Source organism: Odocoileus virginianus, chromosome 31 (assembly GCF_023699985.2).
Source record: "Odocoileus virginianus isolate 20LAN1187 ecotype Illinois chromosome 31, Ovbor_1.2, whole genome shotgun sequence".
In the NCBI taxonomy this organism is placed as follows: domain Eukaryota; kingdom Metazoa; phylum Chordata; class Mammalia; order Artiodactyla; family Cervidae; genus Odocoileus; species Odocoileus virginianus.
Genome location: NC_069704.1, coordinates 16,641,562 through 16,665,355, shown reverse-complemented (window position 1 = coordinate 16,665,355; position 23,794 = coordinate 16,641,562). Strand labels below are relative to the sequence as shown.

Here is a 23,794-nt window from a genome sequence, read left to right as displayed (position 1 = left end):
TCGGGAAAGAGGACCATCAAGAAAAGCATGAAGGGCACACAGATTCAATCCCTGGTTGGTGAATTAAGATCCTGCAAGCTGCTCGGTGTGCCCCCCTCCCCCCAGAAAAGGCAGGAAAGTTTCAGTTCTGAAGGCAGTTTCAAAACAATTCTAAATGTTTCAGAATAGGGACTTCCCTGGCATTCCAGGGATGCCATGTTAAGATGCCATGTTCTCAGTGCAGGCGGCGCAGTTTCAGCCTCTGGTTGGGGAACTAAGATTTTGCATGCCACATGGCATGGCCAAAAAATACCCACCCTAAAACCTAAAAAAATCCACAAAAATATTTGTTAAGAACTATGCCTTTTCACCTTTACTTACATGTGTTTCATAGAAATGTGGTCTCCTGTTATATGTATGTATCTAATCATAGAGTTTAGATGCATGCAGTATGAGATGCAAAATTTATTTCAAGTTATTTACTAGGGTTTTGTGAAGGCTTTTAAATAATTATGTTTTTTTTAAAATAGTGCTCTTTATAGATAGATAAATATATGTATAAAAAGTATAAAACTTCTGATGTTTGGAATCCAGGGGATCTTCCCAACCCAGGGATTGAACCCAAGTCTCCCACATTGCAGGTTGATTCTTTACCAGCTAAGCCACCAGGGAAGCCCAAGAATTTGTATAGAAAATATAAAACTTCTGATGTTTGGAATCAACCATTATGCAGTTTTTTTTTAAATCTGATTTTTTTTGTCTAAGGGAAAATAGCACTTTGAAACTTATTTACTCTCTGACTGAGCTCCCTTCATTTCCCATATTATTATTTCTTAATATGGTATTTTTGGGGTGAAGGTAGAAGTCTCAATCATATAATGTAAAAAATATTAAATATTTGCCCCCTAGTCATTTTCAGATTCTCTCAAGAAAACCATACAACATTATCTGCCCCAAATCTAATAGGAAAATCTGAAGTATGAAACAGTGTGAATGTATAGACAAAACTTGAAAAGTTTCCTCAGTGTTGTATGGCATTTACATTTTTACTGGGAATTCTATTGGGCTTTACTGCAAATCAAAATAAAGATAAATCTCTGGAAAATGTGAAATTGACATCTAGCCTTTGCTGCATTCAATATTAGTATATTTTTCTTGTGGCAGTTATGGTTCATAAACAGATATATTTTTATTTTTTGTTGCTGTTGATCAATGCTCTGATTTTAACTAACTTTCCCCTTGGTGCCTCTTTCCAATTCAGCCTCTATTTCAGAGAATTAATTAGATTGTTAAAATGTTTGTGTGCCTAGTTGCTAAGTTGTGTCTGACTCCTTGCAACCCCATGACTATAGCTGGCCGGTCTCCTCTGTCTATGGGATTCTCCAGACAAGGATACTGGAGTGAGTTGCCATTTTCTCCTTCAGGGGATCTTCTTGACCCAGGGATTGAATCCATGTCTCCTGCATTGGCAGGTGGATTCTTTACCACTGAGCCACCAGGGAAGCCTGATTAGTATACAGTGTCATGGAATTGATTATGGTACTGCTGGAACTGTGTGATGTACTCATCTTCTAAATTTCAGTTCTGTTCCTTTTGTTTCTGACATTGTAAAATTATCTAAAATACTCCCAGGTGGCGCAGTGGTAAAGCAGTAGACAGGTATGCAGACCAGAATATTCTAGATTATTACCGGTATAAAAATGACCGGTACCAGGTAAGAATATTACAACTGAAGGAAAGAGACAGAGAAGCATTGCTGTATACATCTAATTAATGTTCAATTAAATTGACTAATTGTTAACTATTACCATGTGCCAAGCTTTATGCTGGACACTGGGGATAGAGTGTCAGGCGTAACAGCCATCTTCTACATCAGATGTGTTGTTAATTATTCTTCTCAGTGTAGGGGAAAAAACTTCTGTTGGATCTGTTATATGGTGTGTAGATTTAAAGGGGATAGCAGTGCCTGTATTTTTCATCATTTTTCTTAGATGTACAGTTCCAAATGATAGCTGTGCCCTCTTCCTAAATTTGTGCTAGAACTCTCAAAAGAAGAAAAAAAGATAGCTTAAAGTAGTATAGGTTTCAGTTGGCAGCTTTTATGAAGTCATCTTAGGGAAAGACCCATTGCTGCAAGTGGTTCTTTGGTTTCTCCTTGTCTGAATTTTTGCCATTACAGCTTCATTGTTTGGGGTAAAGGGTTGTAGACCTGCAGCCTAGTTTTATATGTTAGCAGGCAAGCTCTAAGAATATAAAGTCCTTGCCCAGGTGGAGGCAAATAGAGAAAACTTGGAACAACCATTATGAAGTGGTGAAAGAGATCTCTGAAGAAAATTTGGAGAGCAGATTTGAAATATATAAGAAAACCATCAGAATGCATAAAAATGTGTGCCCCATGAAGGAGATTGAGTGTTCTAGTTGAAGAGTATCAGACTGAATGAAAGTGGAGGTGTGTGTTGATAATCTTAAGGTAAGAAAAAAAATTTACAGTCATCTGAAATTAGTTTGAAGTGTTTAATTTCCCTCCTTATTTTAAGGTGATATATATTTATATGGGGACCGGATTTTCTATAGTTCTAACATCATATTATGCAAGCTGTCATGAACTGTACAAATTATAGAAAATTTGTTTTGGTGAAAATGAACTAATCTGTTCCAGGGATTTTATCCTAACTTTTCTTGCATGTCACTGCCAGTGAAACTTGCATGAAGAGCACTAACTGCCTTCTTTCTCTTCTCCCTCATTTGCTCCAAGGCTGCCAGACAGATCAAGGATAGGTATGATACAAAACCTACATTGTTTTAAAGTAGCACCATTGAAGTCAGAAATGAAATTCAGTTTCTTATTAGAATCTCGTTAGTTAAAAATATCCAATGGCCAAGTACAGAAAAAAAGAAAAAGCATCTTCTGCCTATATTCTAGAATAAATAACATATCAGCAAGACTTTTTAAAAATATAGTTTTGGACAATTATGTGCTTTCAGAAGAATTTCATTTCTGATATAATGTAGTTTTAGTACAGTCCTTAATTAGCTATGCTAGTAGATGGGAAACCATTTTGAATAATGTAAAAAAATATTCCTGGAATGCATATTTTGTTGTTAAATTTTATAAGCATGTCTTATTTTATGAAAAGTTACAGCATTATATTGTTCCTCAAGAGCTAAAGCACTCCTGCTTCACTGCTCTCCTATTTAATATCTTTGTATTCTTATTCTATCCTGTTCCTGGTGCCATCTCTTTCTATTTCTAATGCCACTGCTGTCTAGTTGGTGGGAAGAGAAAAAGAAAATGATGACAGACTTTGGCTTAAAGGTCTTTACCATTCATAGGGCCAGTATTAGGAAAGGTAATTTAGTACTTGTAAGAATAAGAGGGCTAAAGGAGCTGTTGGCAGTTTTGGATTGGGTTATCACAGAAGGGATGGTTTTAATCTGCCTGGCCAGTCACTGAGCATTGACTATAGTGAGATTGTCACTTTTAAGCTTTCTTCATTTGAGGATTATGAAATTCTCTGAAAGGCATAGCTCTTCAAAGCACCAGTCTGAGTCCTAGGTGAAATTATTCATCAGATAAGTCACAAAATTATTATTTATATATTGTGTGAAAACCAGTGTTGCTGTTGTTAATCTTGGCTGAAGACTAGTGTTTTTCTGGTGGCCTTTTATTTGACTGGAGGCAAGATTCACATTGACTTTCATAGCATTCTTAGCACAAATAATTCTTCTATTTTTTGAATGTTTTATTTAATTTTTAAATTAATTTTTATCAAAGTTTAGTTGACTTAACAATGTTTTGTTCTGCTATGTAGCAAAGTGGATCAGTTATATATGTACATATGTCTGTTCTTTTTTTAGATTATTTTCCCAAATAGGTCATTACAGAGTATTAAGTTTCCTGTGCTGTACAGTATTTTTTGTATATTTTATATCAGAGTATAAAGACATGGGTTATCCTCATAAATCCCGATAATGAGATTATGAGAGTTTAAGGTGAAAAGTATTGGCTGTATGGGGAATGGATGGTAGGTAGGTCAGTTTTTGGGGGAAGGTTTGGGTTGTGTCTGCTCGACTTTGCTATAAGTAATTCATCTTCTACTGTGGCTAGATTATTCCTTCTTTTCGCCACCTCCTCTATTAAATCCTCCTTTGGTCTCTGATTTTCTGGATTAGAAGTCACTTCCTAATCAGGTTTTAGGCTGCCCAAAGACTTTTGAGAAAAACCTTGCAAAATCTTCTCTCGTTCCTGTCCTGGGAATCCCTATCGTTCTGTGCCTCCCAGAATCTGTGCTTACCCCTGACTTTCTCTTTGTCCTGATTTGTCAGAATTTAATTTTATGATCAGTGTTCATGGCTGAATATTCTTCAGTGAGTCTAGATTTCTTTGCCCAAAACCAGCCTCTTGGATTAATTTCATCAGTACCCAGAGTATCCAGGTGATCTCAAAGGAGTCACAGTTCCTTTTTTTCTGCCAGAGCAAGCTCCATTTTTTTGTTCTTGTTGTTGCTGTTGTTTTTCAAAGTATATGTTTTTTTCTTTGCTACCTGCAAAGTTTGTACTTCCTGTGTAAGGAACATTTCTGAGTCTTGGCTTAATTTTTTTAAATTGGACTTTTTAGCTTCATAATGTTCAGGTTTCTCTGATACAGTTTTTATGTGCTTTTCCAGGAAGCAAGCTTCTAGAAATCAATATTGGTATTTTTAGTACAAAAATAAACATATAGTCATAATAAAATAATTATTTTCATTAAGGGAAGAAAGGATTACTTCCTTATAAGAGAGCAGAAGTGGTATTTAAGGAATGCGTAACACAGCTGAGCAGGCAATCAAAAAATAAAGTATCTATGAGAACTCAGTACTTACATTCTGTGATAGATATACAGAAGAAATGGCAGGAGTGACAGGAAAACCTAAAGAAATGATGAGAAGATAATACATAGATTTTTAGAACTTTACAAATCACTAGTATAGGCTTCCAAGTGCTTAGTCAGGTTGGAAGATGATTAATTGAGGTGAGGTATACTGTGAAGAGTTACTAGTTCTTGAAAGAAAGGGATCATGAAAGAGAGAGTCAAGTTAATGTAGTAGGTAGTTTGAAAAAATTGTGTTCATTCTTACTATCTTGCAGTTTTCTCTTTGCAAAAATAAAACTAGGAAGAAGAGATCTTTGTATTCAGCTTGTACTATTAAAAATGAAGGAAGAAAGGCCAGGTGAATTAAAGCATCCCTAACAACACGGATCTTGTAATGTAGAGAATTATATATGAATTTTAGGTAGTGGGTTTGGACTTTGATGCATAACTGTCTAAATATACTCAGTTTAAAAATAAGTTAAAAAAATATAAAATAAAAATAAGTTCAGTCTTTTGGAAAATTATTGCATAGCTGTACATCTCTTTATTTGTGGAGACTGAAATTTACATTGTCTTGAAAATAACTTGTTTTTAGGCTTTGATAAGCTTTTTTAATGTGTTTTTAGAGAGTATTTTTTCCCTTTGAGGCCATAGTGACTTTATGGCCCAGATTTATCTTGAAAGGTGTACATGCTATGCTTTTATTTTTTGTTTTGTTTTTGATACGTTTTAAATTGAAGTATAGTTGGTTTACAATGTTGTGCTAATTTCTGTTGTACAGCACAGTAATTCAGTTATACATATATACATTTAAAAATATTATTTTCCATTATGATTTATTACAGGAGAGACCATTATGATTAAATCAAGTTTTATAAAGTTTCAGGTTTAAATTCCTTAAAATACTCTCACATATTTTTCTCAACAGTTTTCAACAAATTTTTAAATCCCCATATTTAGAAGCAACCAAGTTCACACCTGTTCATTGATTCAGTAGGTATTTACTAAGTACCTGTCTGAATATAGCTCTTTAAGAAATCTTTAAATCTGTGGAAGGGAGGTTCAAGAGGAAGGGGGACATATATATACACGTATGGCTGATTATTGTTGATCTATGGCAAAAACCAACACAATATTGTAACAAAGCAATTATCCTTCAAAAAAGAAGTCTTTAATTTAAAAGATACTTGGAGCTGGAAAGAACATAGAGCCTTTGTTCCTAACTTCTTATTGATATAATCTGACATTGTATATTGAGAACCAAGATCTTAAAGTAATAATGTGTGAAGTACTCAGCATTGTACTTGGCATTCAGTTAAGTGTGAGTTCCCATTCTCCATAAATTGTTTTTCAATATAGTACAATCCCTCCTTTTTTTAGAAAAAAATTGAAGTGTAATTGTTTATAAGTTTCTGCTGACCAGCACAGTGACTCAGTTGCACATACATACTTTCTTTTTTATATTCTTTTCCATTATGGCTTATCACAGGATGTTGAATATAGTTCCTGTGCTTTACAGTGGGACCTTGTTGTTTATCCATTCTCTCTCTATATATAGTTTGCATCTTGTTCTGCTAAGTTATACCCAACTCTTTACAATCCCATGGACGGCAGCATGCCAGACTCCTCTGTCTTCCACATCTCCCAAAGTTTGCTCAAATTCATGTGCGAGTTTGCATCTGCTAACTCCAAATTCCCACTCTGTCCCTCCTCAACTTCCCCTTCCCCTTGCCAACCCCAAGTCTGTCTCTCTATGTCTGTGTGTCACTTTTTGTTTTGTAGATAAGTTCATTTGTGTCTTTTTTTTAAGTGCTACATATAGGTGATATCATATGATATTTGTCTTTTTCTTTCTGACTTCACTAAGCATAATCTCTGGTTGCACTCATGTTGCTGCAAATGGCATTATTTCATTCTTTTTTATGGCTGCGTATTATTCCGTGGTATATATGAGCCACATCTTCTTTTTCCATTCATCTGTCTATGAACTTTTAGGTTGTCTCGTGACTTGGCTATTGCGAATAGTGCTGTTATGAACATGCGGTATGTGTATCTTTCTGAATTATAGTTTGTCCAGATATATGCCTGGGAGTGAGATTGCTGGATTATATGGGAACTCTGTTTTTAGTTTTCTGAGGAATTTCTGTACTGTTCTCCATAGTGGCTGCAACAGTTTACATTCTCAACAACAGTGTAGGATGGTTCTCTTTTCTCCACACTCTCTGCAGCATTTATTATTTGTAGACTTTTTTAATGATGGCTCTTCCATTGTCAGGTGTGGTGCCTCACTGTAGTTTTGATTTACAATTCTCTAATAATTAGTGATCTTTTCATAGCATTTTCTTCTTGATAAATAGATCAACTATTGTTCACTCTTTGTTACTACTAAAGTGATTACTTTCCTAATTACCTAGTAAAGGAACTGAATACAGCAACATGTTTAATACCTTTCATACCATTGATCTTTAGGGTAGTTTGGTAGATCTGAATGACTAGGCCTGGTATTCCTTTTGTTCCTGTAACTCTGTTTTCTTCCTCTCCCAGATTTTGTTCTAGGAGGACAGTGGTCATGAATAGTATTTTGGTGTCATTCTTTGACCAAAGATAATAAGGGTAATTACTTTGTGATATATGTAGATAACTACTATAATATGAAAAATTGAAGTTTGATATAAAATAATAGAGTATGGGAACTTCTTTTAATCTCTAGTTTTGATTGACAAAACGATTTCCCCTTACTTTAGGTAAAATGAGGTCTGGTATGGCTTCTTTCTTTTTTGTTTTGTATACTACATTCATCTAAAATATATTGATTGAGTTCCTACTATTTCCATGGCATATGGTTTCACAGGGCTGTTTCTTCTTGTCTCCTTGCATTCAGCTGATGTTAATATATCAGAGTGATAGCTTCTAGCATAGTATTCAGAATTGTGATTTCACTTTTCTCCTTCCTCATCCATAGCCTTTCTTTAGCACCTACAAAACAATACAGTATTTGGCCAGTGTACTTTACTTTTATTTAAGGACACATGGGATAGCTGTGATGACTAGGCAGAATGTGTGATTCAGGGTGTATTTACAGTTCATTATTTGGCATATGAAAAGGAGTGAGGCTGGCATCAGGAAGTCAGATTGAATTTACAGAGATTCAGATGACTGTTGAGTCTGTTAAAGATGATTTGTCTTGGATATTTGTCTCTTGAGTCTTTTATGTTTTTATGAAGTTTTATAAAACTGGCTGGAGGAAAGTTCTTTAAAGGTTATTTAAATGTCTTTAAATTTAAAAACGTTTTACATTTTTTAAAGTTAATTTTCAAAAGTTATAAAAGCAAATTTCTATTTTGTTTTGTTATCTTTGTTAATAGCTTCAGAAAACACTAGAGTGGAGAAATAAGTTCTATCTGTCACTTTATAAATTAAATATGATGTGATACTTCCCATTCTTTTATTTTTAAAAGAATGTTTATGTCTGTGTTTGCTATAGAGTAACAATGGCTTCAGCCTTTCGCCTTTCTTTGAAACCAAAGGTCAGTGACAACATGACTCATTTAATGGTGGATTTTTCTCAGGAAAGACAGATATTGCAAACTTTGAAGTTTTTGCCAGGTAAGTTAGTACATATATTACATATAAAATTATGTATAAAACCTCTTTTTTTCTTTCAAGATTTTTTTGTAATGACCATTAGAATTTAAATATTAAGGAAATATAGTGTGATTTTTTTTTCTTCCTTCAGCTAAGGAATAACTGAATTTGCTAGTATTTATTTTTAGAGAATTATTTTACTGACAGTAAAAATTCCAGTTTCAGAATCCTAGTACAGGATATCTTTTATCGCTAGTTTGGCAAAGAGAAGCAATGTACCGTTAATGGTTAACGCTGAGTCTTAGGGCCAAACTTCCTAGATTTGAATTCTGGCTGTCTCTTATTTGCTGTATAGCCTCAACAAATTATTTAACTTCACCTCATTTTCTTCATCTTTAAAATATGATGTTATCCTTCTAGGATTTTTATAAAGATTAAGTGAATTGAGACATCTAAAGCACTTGAAAGAGTACCTGGCACATAGTTAACACCTAATGAATGTTGATTGTTATTATTACCATTGTTGTGGTGGCTTCTGGTTCAGATGGAGTTTTATAATAATGTGTCAACACTGGTTTATTAGAGTATTAGTATGATGATATTCCAGCAGTTGAAACCATTTAAAATTGAGTCCCACTTTATTATTATTGTTCACGTGTGTGAAAGAGCCAATTAAGGGCCTTTTGGTTATTATTCTCTTTTTACTAGCGTCAAGTAGTGTTAATTAAGTTCATAGCTAAAACAGTTTGTACATGGTGATCAGGAAATCTCTGGAAAGTGAAGCATTTTACTTACAGGCCTACAGTTCTTGGAGGTTAGCTATTTTTGATAGAGAATGTTAATCATATGAAACCATTCTTTTCTTCTCTGAGAATTTGGTCCAGGACTTTAGAATATGATTGAAAAGACAAAGTTAGTAGTCAAGAAACTATAGTGGAACTAATTATGGTAACATAAGTGAAGTATTAACTTGTATGGTATAGATCAGAAGTTCTAGAGGAGTTCAGAGAAGGAAAAGATGAGAGAAGAAATCATAATTGTAGAAGAAGAAAGTATACGTACTTATCAGTGGGTGCCTACCTGTAAATTGTCCTCTCAGAATTGCTAACCATTATATTTTCATTCACACTGTTTCTAAATTCAGAAAGAGAGTCAGGAGTGGTGGATATATAAATATATGCATGAGTAGTAGTTTTTGATTGAAAAAAAGCTACTGAAAAAGCAATCTTCTCACCATTACTTTCCTTCTCTGGATTTTCAGTGATGGCTTAACAAACCTAGGCCATATCTGCTGTACAGTCAAGTAGATTGCATAAACAGTTAGGATTTCCTCTTTTGCAAACTCTTAAGACAGTCTGAAAGAATGAGGTGTAATAAAAAGCAAGAAATCTTTTTGTGGAGAAGTTTCATCCTGAAGGAAGGTATAATAGGTTGTTAAAATTTATGAAAAGTGAACTTATATCACTAATTTCTTATATTTTGCTATAGCATAAAAATTTCCTATAAGATGCAGTCAGATAAACTTAAAAATGAATACCTTCATCCCTTAATAGTTCATTCTGTAAACACTACACAAATCAACTCTACATTGCATTATGTGTAGTAATGAGGTGTGGACTTACCTGTGTCTGAAAATTGGAAGTGATAATGATGGGTGATAATAATTATAATCATTTTCTTCTATGCTAAGCCATTATTCATTCATTGAAACTTAGAGTTTATATCGTCCTTTCTGAGCTTTGGCAGCCAAGAAGAGAAACATGTTTGTGACAGTGTTCTTTTACATTGCTCAGTTATTCTTTTACATTCTCCTGCAGAGAAAAACCTTAGTAAAATTCTTACACTAGTGTCCATACAGTTTGTTGCTTTATAGAAGTTGCTGTGAATTGCTTTCCATTCTCATTTTAAGAGAGTTCTTCGTTCCCTAATATTTTTATATTACAAGTTTACCACCTTTCATTTTTCCCTGAACTTTATTCCACATTTGTTGAAATTATTCTCTTACTTCGGGTGAACTTCCCCTGCATTAGATTCAAGTCACTTTTAATTTGACATACGAGGCTTTTTTCAATTTAATTTTTATTTTATATTGAAGTATAGTTGGTTTACAGTGTTGTGTGGTTTCAGGCATACACCACAGTGACTCAGTCATACATATACATGTATCCATTTTTTCAGGCTCTTTTCCCATGTAGGTTATTATAGAATATTTGACATACCACTTTTCAGTTCAGTTCAGTCATTCAGTCCTCTCCGATTCTTTGTGACCCCATAGACTGCAGCATGCCAGGCCTCCCTGTCCATCACCAACTCCTGTCCATTGAGACAGTGATGCCATCCAACCATCTCATCCTCTGTCATCCCCTTCTCCTCCCACCTTCAGTCTTTCCCAGCATCAGGGTTTTTTCAAACTCATGTCCATTGAGACAGTGATGCCATCTAACCATCTCATCCTCTGTCATCCCCTTCTCCTCCCGCCTTCAGTCTTTCCCAGCATCAGGGTTTTTTCAAATGAGTCACTTCTTTGCATCAGGTGGCCAAAGTATTGGAGTTTCAGCTTCAGCATTCGTCCTTCCAATGAATATTCAGGACTGATTTCTTTTAGGATGGACTGGTTGGATCTTCTTGCTGTCAAGGGACTCTTTAAGAGTCTTCTCCAACACCACAGTTCAAAAGCATCAATTCTTTGGTGCTCAGCTTTCTTTATAGTCCAACTCTCACATCCATACATGACTACTGGAAGAACCATAGCTTTGACTAGATGAACCTTTGTTGGCAAAGTAATGCCTCTGCTTTTTAATAATACCACTTTTAAATTTAAACAAATAAACCAGTAATTTATTAATAATGTTAATAAATATTTAATTAGATAAATATAAAATAAAAACAAATGTGTTTATATAAAATATATAAATTAAATATACATGAAATAATATTTATTAAAATAAGAAATAATTAAGTAAAATTTAAATTAAAATATCTAGATTTTCTTTTTACCTGCCAAGTTTGCTTTCTTTGGGGGCCATTATTCATAAGAAGGAAGACTCTTCTTGCCAGTACATTCTTTTTTTTTTTTTTTTTCAGTACATTCTTATTGTAGTGATTTTAATAGCTGAATTTGAGACATAGATTTGTGGGGAGTTAGCTGGATCCACTTACAGATTAAGTGGTATTTTATTTATACAAGCCTCTTAGGACTTCAGTGCAGGTTTTAACTCAGCAAAATTACAAAATTACTACATGCCACAGGCCTTTATACTTCCTCATATGCAGTCAGGGCACAGCATATTAAATTTATGAATGCCCATGATGTCTTCCCATAGAAATGAATAGTAGTCTGTATTGCTTATGTTCCAGTAATAGACTAATGTCTATAATATATTAAAAAATTATTATTAAATGAAGTTCGTAGTTCACATTAGAGTTCACTCTGTTACACAGTTCTGTGGGTTTGGTCAATGTGTAATATCATGTCTCCACCACTACATTATCATACAAAGTAGTTTCACTGCCCTAAAATTCCCCTGCACTCTGCCTGTTCATCCCTTCTATCCTGCAGCCTTGCTATAAGATTGTTCTTTCCAGGAATTTTTCTGTTGATTCTTTGGAATTTTCTACATAGACAGTCATGTCATCTACAAAGACAGTTTTATTTCTTGTTTCCTAACTTGCATATCTTTTACTTCTTTTCCTTGTCTTATAGCATTAACTGGAACTTCCAGTACAGTGTTGAATCGGAGAGGAGAGAGGGGACGTCATTGCTTTAGGGGAAAGGTGTCTAGTTTCTCAACCCTGATGTTAACTGTTGGGTTCTTTTTTTTTTGTAGATATTCTTTATCAGGCAAAGTTCCCTAGTTTACTGAGAGCTTTTGTCATGAATAAATGTTGGATTTTGTAAAATATTTTTTCCTCCCTCTATTGATTCACATCATATAATTTTTCTTCTGATCATTTGATTTTTCTTCTACTGATGTAATAGTTTAAATTAGTTAAATTTATAATGTTGAACCAGCCTTACATACTTGGGATAAATCTTTGAAAGCTTTATTTAGCGACAAGTGTGTAAATACAAAACTGGCACAGTTTTACATATTTCAGACACATCTGTATCACTGGAGGACCATGTTTCCTAGTTAGCCTGCTATTTAAATGGAACATCTGTTAATGTTGAGGAGCTATGGAAAACCTCTTTTATGGAAAAGAAATTGATTAATTTTCATATATGTTAACTGTGACTCATTTATTGCATTTTGTTTTCATGAATCATGGAACTCTGGAGAAACATTTAAAAATTCTTAAATATTTTATGGGGTTGCAGTTTCCATTTTTGTTCAGTGTTGAGAAATTACAGTTTCTCTATAAACAAGATTTTTAAAATACATTGAAAATATTTTGAATTATTTTAATCATTGGATTCAAAGCAAGTTATTTTATTTTGTCAGCAGTAATTTAATTTATGGTCTCCAGCTGTTTGAAATAGCACATTAGATGTGTGTGTTGAGAAATAGCAAATAATTCTCGATTCTTTATTCTTAGCCTGTTTGAATTGCTTTTTGCCAACTGTGTTTTTAATATACTTTGAATACAGCTATGAAAAACTTTGAAATATGAATTTTAAAACAGCTTTGAAAAATGGTTATTTTGCATTTATAAGATATCCCTTCTCTTAGCCTGATTCAATTTCTCAGTTCAAAAGCAACATGAAAAAGCATAATTTGAATGACAGACATAAATATTGGATTAGTATTATAGTGAAAAATGAGCTTTTTTTTTTTTTGCTTCAGTCCCGAAAGCTCCAGAGATAGATCCAGTAGAATGTTTGGTGGCCGACAACTCTGTGACAGTAGCTTGGAGAATGCCAGAAGAAGATAATAAGATTGATCATTTTATAATGGAATATAGGAAAACGAATTTTGATGGACTTCCACGTGTAAAGGATGAGCGATGCTGGGAGATAGTTGATAATATTAAGGGTACTGAATATACACTATCAGGTAAGATGACTGCATTTCATGAATCTCATTCTCAGAAAACAGATAAAATTGATGAATTTTTGACTTACATTAAAAGATCAAGTTATTTGGTTTCTTTAGCCAAGCTGACGTTTTTGTATATTTGTTATAGAAATGAATTTCTCTTAAAATATCAAGAAAACCTTCATTTTATTTTTTATTTTTTTGAAAACCTTCATTTTAATTAGTTCTGGATATTTGCACTCTGATAAAACAATATGTGAAGGGATATTGTAAACACTGTCTCAATAAAATTTAATTTTTTACCTTAGTTTTCTAACAATAAGAAAGCTGTCAGTTTTCTAGATGTATGCAGTACTCCACGTTTCAATGATACTATAAGTATTTGCGTTTACCTTTTTATTATTACCTTTATGGTAATACTTAAAGTTGAGCTGTGACTTGATATTAGAAAATTTGTGTGTTGGCCTTTTGATAGTCTTTAAAAACATACCGCTACATATGGGGGAGTTAGGGTATTTGAATGGGCTGGCTGTTGCCTGAGATTTTTACTGTTTGTTTTATGTGTGCAGTATAACATTAGTATTGTTACCATTACTGAGAACCTAACATTTGTCAGGATCTGGACTGAAGTTCACAGGACATCTGATTTTATAAGTACAGTACATTTCAGTTAGTCCTTACAGTTGTGAGGTGGATTTTTCCTTTTCCATTTTACAGATATACAACTGTGGCTCTATCAAGTTGTTGAATGCCCCATAGCTAGTAATTTTTGGATTGAGATGTTAGTCTGGTCCTGACTAACTTCAGAATTTTCCTATTAATCCTTATGCTTCACTTTCTCTTTAAATTCATTTTTTACTTGTGAAATATAAAAATTCTTTAGCTACATTCCAGAAATTGAGTATGTTGTTTTAAATCATAGCATCTCTCCATGAATGAAACCTTACTTATAATGTGGCTTGAGAATTTTTTTTGTTGCTAAGTTTAAAAAGCCCAGTGATAAACTGCATAATTCATTTATTTTGAAGAAAATAATAGATAAATCATGATTCCCTTTATTTCAGGCATTATCACTCTGTTAACATAAATTTGTACTCTTCCTGAGTAAAAAGATAGTTCCAAGGAGGGAAAAAAGGCTGTTTGAAGGTTCATACTCATACTTTTGGAGTAGAGTTCTTTACTTTTCATATCTCAAGGCTGTTTTTCATTTTTTTTCAGGTTTAAAGTTTGATTCAAAGTACATGAATTTCAGAGTGCGAGCTTGTAATAAGGCTGTGGCTGGAGAGTTTTCTGATCCAGTGACTCTGGAGACCAAAGGTAAGATCAATAGCTGTTGTTCACCCTGAAACAGAACTTAACATGTGAAGCTGTTCAACACTTTGTAATAGGAAACATTTCGTGTACACTTGCCTTTCTTCCCCACCTTCATACCCGGCGCCCCCCACCCACCCACCCACCCACCCACACACAGAATTCTCATCAGGAGGTATTTTAAGATGGGAAAATTAGGACTACAGTAGTGGATTTCATTGGTTTCTCTTTTACCCTAGCATTCAGATGAGTCAGGGGCTTCCCTGATAGCTCAGACAGTAAAACTTCTGCTTGCAATGCAGGAGACCCAGGAATCAAATCCCCTGGAGAAGGAAATGGCAACCCACTCCAGTATTCTTGCCTGGAGAATCCCATGGACAGGGGAGCCCAGTAGGCTACAGTCCATGGGGTTGCAAATAGTTCAACGTGACAGTGACTTTCATTTTCAGATGCGTGAAATAGACCAGTGATGGTGTTATGTTCTCCCATGGGTACTTAGTTTACAAATTTCAGTCTAGTATAATTACATTCCCATTGCTGAGGTTTGCCCAGAGAATGGATTATGTCTCAATAATAGGGAAGTGTGTATTCAATTTAGTTCCAGTTGTTTTTGTTTTCATAAATCTTATTGTAGAAATTATTATTTATATAGTTTGTTAATGTTTACAAAGCCCTCTAACAAGTCTTTTATTTGATCATTGAAACCATCCTGAGGGATCAGTAGAATAGATGGTATTGATAATCATTTTGTAGGTGAAGAAAGGGAAGCTCAGATACGTTAAATAACTTAGCCATGATCCCTAAAACTAGCTTGGAAAGGTGTGAACAAGAATCTTATTTACAAGTTATCTGCCTGCCTTTATTGTGGGCCAGGAATGTAAGTAAGTGCTTCTAGTCTCTGAGAAAAATTTGAATTTATTAGAACTCAATGTACATAAATTTGAACAAACTCCAGGAGATAGTGAATGATAGGGGAGCCTGGTGTGCTGCAGTCTGTGGGTTGCAAAGAGTCAGACATGACTTAGTGACTGAACAACAACAAAGAGTAACATATTTAAACGCGGAAGATTTTTCAGGTATTTACCAATTTGAAGGGCATAATGTTATAGATCTTTCCAGTTGTGAGATGATAACTGACTCAGTTTACTTCCAGAATCAGTGTCTACCCATTGTTGTGAGATAGTTGGACCTTTGAGTGTTTCACTGACCTCCAGTTCACATAGCATTTGAATAGGTTTGAATGCTAGAAGTTTGATATGACTTGGAGGCTGGTATAAAAATGTCATTTTAGAATAAAACAAGAAGTTCATAAGTTATTGACAGGTTAAACTCATAAGGATATGATTGCATTAGAAAGATTAAAAAAGCAAAACAAAACTAAGTCAAAGTAATTTGGATTAGCAAATGTTTTTATTTGAGAACTACAGATAACTTAGCCAAGAAATTCAGTTACTTAGAATTCCTTGTTAATACCATTTCAAAATAAAGTCATATTTACAGGCAGATAATCTTTTCTGTATAACTTGAACTGTTTTCAGCCCTTGTCAGGTAAATTTGCATTATTATTAATATCCTCCTCCTCTAAGAATATTTTATCTTTTTAAATTTGTTTTGTTCCTTTTCCTTTAATATTTAGTGACCAAACTTGGGCCTAAATGTGGTGAATTGTACATTTCCATGCAAATTCTGTAGATTCAGGAAAATGAGTATAAGGCCTGTAGTTTCTTTGGAGCTGGACTGTCTGTTCCCATTAGCAGTGTCTAGATTTTAAGTAGTCAAATTCTTGGTCTTAGGGTTTGCAGGGCAAGACTAAGTTGATTCTAGTCCTTTTGAGCAGTTCTCACTATGGGGTAAACCTCCTGGGGTTGGAGTAGACTGATACTCAAACCTGAGGCCCACTGAACCTTCTAGGACCTTCTGGGAGATTCAGTAAAATTATCTCTTAAGAAGCTGTGGGTCACAGGTTTTCTAAGGTTATTCCATACCACTGGAGTGGCTACTAATGACAGCAGGAGCTCAAGAGAAAAGTCAGGTTTTTTAAAGTACCATAGTAAACAGTTGTTTACTAATTTTTTGACTTGTTGTAGCCCTTTTGACCAACCCTTAGAAATAAATGTATGAGCAGAGAGTTGGAGGGGAAGGGAGAGAGAGATGGAGATTAAATAGTTGAGTCCTGCCACTTGTGGTGCTTGGTATAGAAGATAGTGAACCTTGTTAATATCTGTCTCTCCAAAGTATGTAGTTTCTTCTTTTATTGAAATTATCAAAAGTTATGAATAATATGATTTCTTATGACCAGAATTTTTAAAGTATATTATCTCTTCCTTGTAAATGATGTGATACTAATCACCAGTTGCTTTCTAGCCTCAAATGTTAGTATCTATGATGTAATTTTACAGTACGGAAATAGCCGCCGACCCAGAGTAAGCACAGGAAACGTAGTTGTGCCTTAGTTTTTTTTGGTACTTCGTTCACACAGACTTTTAAAGATATGGAAACTAGTATCTGGCTTCATTACAGGGCTTATATGATAGAGAAGACTAACAGTTGAGGCCTTACTTTTGAGGCCAATCTTTTTTTTAAACTTCATAGTAAAATATTATCCTTGTTACTTAGAGAGCCTCAGTGATTTAGTTGAGGCTTCTTGAAGGGACAGTGTCCAAAAAGGAAGAGAGAAAAGATTGCACCCCTGAGATTGAAACCTATACCTTTCTGTTTGGGTGCAATGGTATTTGATAAGTCTGGTCTCAAGTGGCTTGAGGGATGATACTTGTTTTTGCCACCCTGACTCTACTCTGATCTTCGTCATCAAAGATAGGGAATAACTTTACGATTTTTTTCCTTCCTTAGGATTTTAACAAGCAGCTGAGTGTTGATGGCACCTTGAGTTATATCCACTGTTTCTCTCAAAAATTCAGATGCCCTCACATGTATTAACCAATAACTAATATAGAGGTTAACTGTGTTTTCTCAAGACAGTTCTTTCTTGGTAATACAGGATCTCAGTTTTGCATAATCCTAACTTTTCAGTCACCTCCCTTTTGAGGAATTTTATTTCCATTTTTACTGGAACTGTATTATTTCTTCTTTCAGTAAATTCATTTCTGTTTACATGCATGTTTCGAAAGCTATTAACTTTTTTGCGTATAGTATGACATTTTCTGGAAGTGGTTATGGTTAGTCAGTTTGTATTTAGAATGTTTTGAAATACAGTGAACAATAGGTCAGATGTATAGGTGAAATTAAAGTGCCCCTTACAAAGCAGTAGAGTGTAAAAGGATTCTTCATGCACTAGATAAGCACTAGGTTTTCTATATGAATATTTTGTTGTTTGATGATGAATATTTCACAGACACACTGAACCGCTAGCTAAATCACATATTATCCTTTAGTGAAATGGGGTATTGTAAAGCAATATTTCTTTAGTGAATACTTACAAGAAATTTAAAGTTTTGGAGGGAAATACAACTAATAAGCAGATTTATGGGTAACTGTGTAGTAGATGACACCTTGCTTAAAACAGAAATTCCAGAAATTGCATATTAAATTGATACATTTCAATGATTAACCCTCAGTGTCTAAAAGGAGCAAGTGATACTGTGTTAAACTGATTTCCTAAATTAGCAGTTCTAAGTAAGTCTTATGAATAGTACAGATAGTTCCCCGATACCAAATAATTTGAAAAGCGTAGTTTGTGTTGTATTTTCTTGATTTGTTTTCATTTAAGTAGCCCTTTTCCTCCATCTATTCTTTGTCTTGTAAATCATCTTAGCTCTTTCAGCTGAGTTATTTCCCTTGTTTCTGCCATCATGGCCTATTTCTCCATGCTTGCCTTATTTTTGAAATTACTGAGAGTTTAAATATGAAATTATTAAGTGTTAGAGCAAAAGAGAAAATATGTGTGTGCCAGGGTCTATAATTTTTTACACCACATCACTTTGTCCTCATCCTTGATTGTACTAGCTCCTCTTTGTTTAGTCGTAACAATCAGCTGATGCTCTGATAATAGGAAATTGAAGCGATTGTGCTAATGGAGATTCCAGCAGAAGGAAAAGCAGAAAGACCAGTGACCATGCAGGTACACTGTATTTGGTTGGAGTATAGGATAGATATATAGAGGAGAATAATGGGAAATAGAGTAGGAATTAGTAGATTATGGCTTTGTCATTGTAGACTTTAAATCTTAAGGTTAAGAACTGAAACTTTATATACAGTGTTGAAATCTATTGAGTTGGAAAATAATATGATGATGGTTGTGCTTCAGAAACCAGAGATGTGCTACATTAAAAATGAAATATTGTTTTGGTTAGCACTTAATTTCAATTTGGATAACTCATCCTCCCATTTGAACCTGAAAGTTGAAGATACCTGTGTAGAGTGGGATCCTACTGGAGGAAAAGGTCAAGACAGTAAAATTAAAGGAAAAGAGAACAAGGGCAGGTAAGCTCATTTATTAAGTCTGTTATCTGGATTAAATGCTTGTACATTGATTCTTATTTGACAGTAACTAGAAATGAAATTCTTATTATTAACCCCAAAGTGAAAAATACAATATTGTTTACCAGTACTTGAATTTGTCATTAACATTTCTCATTATTTTTTCTTAGTTTTTTTCCCAATCTTCTTCTTACATCTTTTATTTCAGTATTCCATTTCTTTTCAGGTTATATCTACAGCAATTTGAACTGCTCAGAGAGACATTCCTAGTATAGTTCCTGAATGTTAGACTTACAGATCACCTCTTTTAGCTGAAGATCTGCGTTGAATGACAACTTTTACCATGTACAGCCCCAGTGTCAGGCCCATGGTCAGCAACCTTGTGAACCAAAGAGGCAGGCTTGGGACCTGCTGTTATTGTCAGACTGACTTAGGTAGTCTTAAAGTATGGAGGCCTCTTTTAACAGAGATGAATTGTACTCAAACTGAAATAAGGTATAATCACTGTTAAACAGTGAAACAAAAGAAATTCCTCAGCAGACGTTTCATCTAATTTCATTATATAAAATGTTAAATTTAAGTTGTAAAGCAGTCTCTTAACAGTTGCCTATTTTTATCTGACAGTGTCCATGTTACTTCACTGAAGAAACATTCAAGGTGATGATCTATGTCTGTCTAGTTCTAGGATCTAGTCTATCTAGCTTGGCTGAATAACTTAAATTTTTCTTTAACCAATAAGCAGAACCCATTGCAGCAGCCTTCATAAGCTAAAATGTTGCTTTGTGTAGACTGTCTGTATTGGTAGCTTATGTTTTGGATTTACAGCATTATATAGCATTATGCTGCATATTATTTGGATTATACTGTATATGATAACAAAACAATAAGCTCTGCTTTAAGTCTTTCTTGAATTAATTTCATTTATATGATTTTTTTCTGCATTTACTTATATCTGGCATCTTTCTTGTTGTGCTGTATTCAATATATCTAACATTACAGCTTTGCTTTTATAAATATTTGACATGAAGCAAGTTTAAAGTGTTCTATGTTTTATAATAATCATACAATTTCAAAAGTATCAAAGATAGAAAAAAAAAAAGGTCATTACTGAAATTATTAGGACAGTGCCAGAAAGATGAATCACTTCAAATTGCACAAGTAATAATGTGCTGATTTGAAGATACCCCATATTTTTCCTAGAAACTAGAATGTGTTCTCTTTTCAAAATTACTGTCTTCTCTTTTTTTCCAGTTTATTTGCTTATTATTGGTGGAAGTGATTCATAGTTGGTGTATTAGAAATTGTAAAATACTGCTGGATTTGATAGGATCAGTGAAGTTTGGTCATTTGGAGATTTTTAGACTACTTATGTTTATAATTTCATCATGTTATTTCTCTTTCTCTCGTCCCTTTAAGAGTATTTTGTATGTGGGCTACTTCTGGAATGTTGCATACATTTATTCTTTCCATAAATATTTATTTACTGTAAGATGTCAACTGAATGTTGTGGGGTTTATAGGGATAAACATGGTCCCTGCCTTCAAGGAATTTGCCCTAACTTATGTAGATGAGCTGTATCTCTCTATATAAATAATAATAATGTGAGATAGAGATTGTGTTTAGTAGTATGTGTGAATCAGGGAGTTTGGAGGAAGAAAGATTTCCTGAGCTGCCAGTTACTGAAGTGGTCAATTAAGACAATGAGCCAAACTGAAAGTAACAGTCAAGACTTTGTTCACTTACTGTGGCCGTATAAGTAAGAGGCCCACAGGAAGGAGTGCTGGGCCGCCCAGTGTTCCATTTTCACAGCAGAATGGCCCAGGGTGAGGGTTAGGTACACCAGAGCAGATGGCAGATGGTAAGTATCTGAGGATCATCTTGCTGCCCAGGGCGACCCAAACAAAAGCCTTCTCCTGTTTTGTGAACCTGAGGCCAAGGAAATGGGAAAGGTTAGGAGTGGGAAAGTATTGAGACAAGAGTGAAGAAAAGTGTCTTCAGGCTGCTCCCCGACCCCTTCCCCCTTTAAGGAGGTCTCTGAAGACGCAGCTGGAAAGGGTCTCAGCTCAGGGCCCCCTCCTGTAATGGAATCTCTGAATACAGGTACCTAATCTAGGAATGCAGACATGCGTATGAGCAAGGGGTTGCAAGAAGGATTGCAACTCGCTCCAAAACCTGCAGTGAACTCGCAATGTACCATGTCTGGTTTGGAGAAAACAAGCATTTATAATTACTTCTGGTTAGGCCTGAAGGATCATACACAGAGTTTTGGCCTAGAGGTGGGCTCCTCAGAAGGGTTACTTAGCCTGGTAGGATCTGGGAGACCTTCATTAGTGGATTAGTATTTAAGTTGGTTCTCAAGTAAGTGAGAGAATGTGTAGCATTTGGACTTGGCAGTGAGAGAACGAGTGACGAAGGGAAAAGGCACTGAAGCAGATTGCCTGAGTTTAAGCAACCCTTGAGCTGCTACTTTTAGCTGTATATGGCTGTCCAGAGGTGAGAAGGCTGGAAAAGCGGTGCTGTGTGCTTAGTTGCTGGCCTCCTTTGTCCATGGGGATTCTGCAGTCTAGAATACTGGAGTGGGTTCCCACGCCCTCTTCCAGGGGATTTTCCCAGCCCAGGGATCAAACCCAGGTCTTCCACATTGCAGGCAGATTCTTTACCATCCGAGCTACCAGGGAAGTCCATGAATACTGGAGTGGGTAGCCTATCCCTTCTCCAGGGGATCTTCCTGACCCAGGGGTCTCCTGCATTGCAGGCGGGTTCTTTACCCACTGAGTTACCCGGAAAAGCGGAGTGGGACGAAATCAAGAAGAACCTGAAATGCCATGCTAAGTTCTTTGTAGGTAGTAAAGAAGTACTTGAAGATTTTAGAGTAGGAAAATCAGAGTTAGGTTTATCTTGTAACAGTGAACAAATGACTTGGGTAACAGAGATCATCTGGGAAGCTGATAAAACAGCCCAGATTAGAGATAACAAAGAGCCTTAGTTGAGACAGTTGAGTGACTGAGGTATCTTTAAAGGGTGGAATCATGTTTGCTTTAAGACAATAATAACTGTTGTACTTCTTGCAAAAATGTATTCAGGGTCGGAATTCTAGAATGCTCCAACGGAAGACTTTTCCTTATTTAACTTTTCTTTGAAATTTAAATTGCCATTCTCAATATTTACATCTGTTTTTCTTTTTGCCATGCTTCCTCTTTATTTCTTTACTGTTGGTAAGTTATAAATTCTTTGTTTTATGAATGCAGCAGTTTGATATAATTGAAATGTTAATTTTTAAACATCTTTAGAGGTTTGATCTGTTTTGAGTTTTGGGGAGTTAATGAAAGGCCTTAATGCTGTCCAGTTTACTATATCATATAATTTGAAAAAGGGAGGTCAAGTTGTATCTTGTCCATGTTTGTAGGAGAAATGCTTTATAATACTTGATATTACTCTGTGCATGAGTTTGGGTAATTGCTATTTTTTTTAAGAAGAAAAGATACAAAACAAAAATACCTACTGCCTATGAAAATAAAAAAGACTTCCCTGGTGGGCTCAGATGGTAAAGCGTCTGCCTACATCAGACCCTGGGTTTGATCCCTGGGTTGGGAAGATCCCCTGGAGAAGGAAATGGCAACCCATTCCAGTACTCTTGCCTGGAAAATACCATGGACACAGTCCACAGGGTCACTAAGAGTCAGACGTGACTGAACAACTTCACTTTATGAAAATAAAAAAGTTATTTAGTTTGATTATGATAAATCTTAAAAAGAAAAATAGCAATTACCCAAATCTATGCACAGAATAATGTCAAGTATTATAAATCATTTCTTTTCCTAAAATAAGACTTGCTTTTAATTTAAATTTAACTGCAAGAAATTATGTATAATCCATTGTCTTTCTGCAGTTCTTTATTCCCCCTTTGGGTTCTTTTTCCCCTTTTGTCTTGTCCCATTTTGGCGTTGTCTCATATTCCAACTGTGTATTATTTGTACAAGCCTTGCTTTCTCTGCATGGTATTAGTGTTTTTAGCTTGCTTTGTGTTGATGGCTTCTTACATGTAAGTGTTACAATTGACAACTCTGTTAAACAGTAAATAATTCAAATAAAATTAAATCTTGCTTTTTGCACAGCATGATTAGAAAGCTCTTCAAAGTTTCCTTTTATCTGTAATTTTAGTTTGTGAAACATGTACAACATAGAATATTTCTTTTTCTTTTTGTTCCTGTTTATATAGAAGTGGTACCCCATCCCCTAAACGGACATCTGTAGGCTCCAGGCCACCAGCAGTAAGAGGCAGCAGAGATCGTTTTACGGGGGAATCGTACACAGTGTTGGGTAGGATAAACATAATAATTCTTCATTATCTCAGGTTAAAAGCATCACAGTCACATGGGTGAACTTTCTACCCAGAGATGGCGTGGCTGCCTGTGTATTGAATGAATATTTGCCAAAATTTCTCCCTCTTGAAGCCTAGTTGCTTTGGTAGGTTTTGAAATTATGTTTTTATTGATACGTTTTAAATTCTACTTCAGTTTATGTAGTGCTCCACATTTATAACTCTTATGGGGATAATAAGGAAGAAAAGTTCTGAAACCTTTTATATTCAGAGAAGTTAGTAAACATACAAGTCATTATAGCAGATACTCTGCATTTAGTGTCTGTGTTAACA

General features: G+C 34.9%; 1 protein-coding gene across 3 annotated transcripts in view; it reads left to right on the top strand.

The window, feature by feature from the left end:
* FSD1L (fibronectin type III and SPRY domain containing 1 like) overlaps positions 1-23,794 on the top strand; it is a 66,799-nt gene that overhangs the window by 29,454 nt on the left and 13,551 nt on the right. For 2 of the 3 annotated variants that reach the window (XM_020869465.2, XM_020869468.2), the window contains exons 5-11: positions 2,735-2,757; positions 8,316-8,437; positions 13,201-13,410; positions 14,611-14,709; positions 19,014-19,143; positions 19,765-19,797; positions 23,360-23,460. In XM_020869465.2, the coding sequence (XP_020725124.1) occupies positions 2,735-2,757; positions 8,316-8,437; positions 13,201-13,410; positions 14,611-14,709; positions 19,014-19,143; positions 19,765-19,797; positions 23,360-23,460 (718 nt within the window). The remainder of the gene's footprint in view (positions 1-2,734; positions 2,758-8,315; positions 8,438-13,200; positions 13,411-14,610; positions 14,710-19,013; positions 19,144-19,764; positions 19,798-23,359; positions 23,461-23,794) is intronic. The other variant, XM_070459348.1, reaches the window with a different exon arrangement.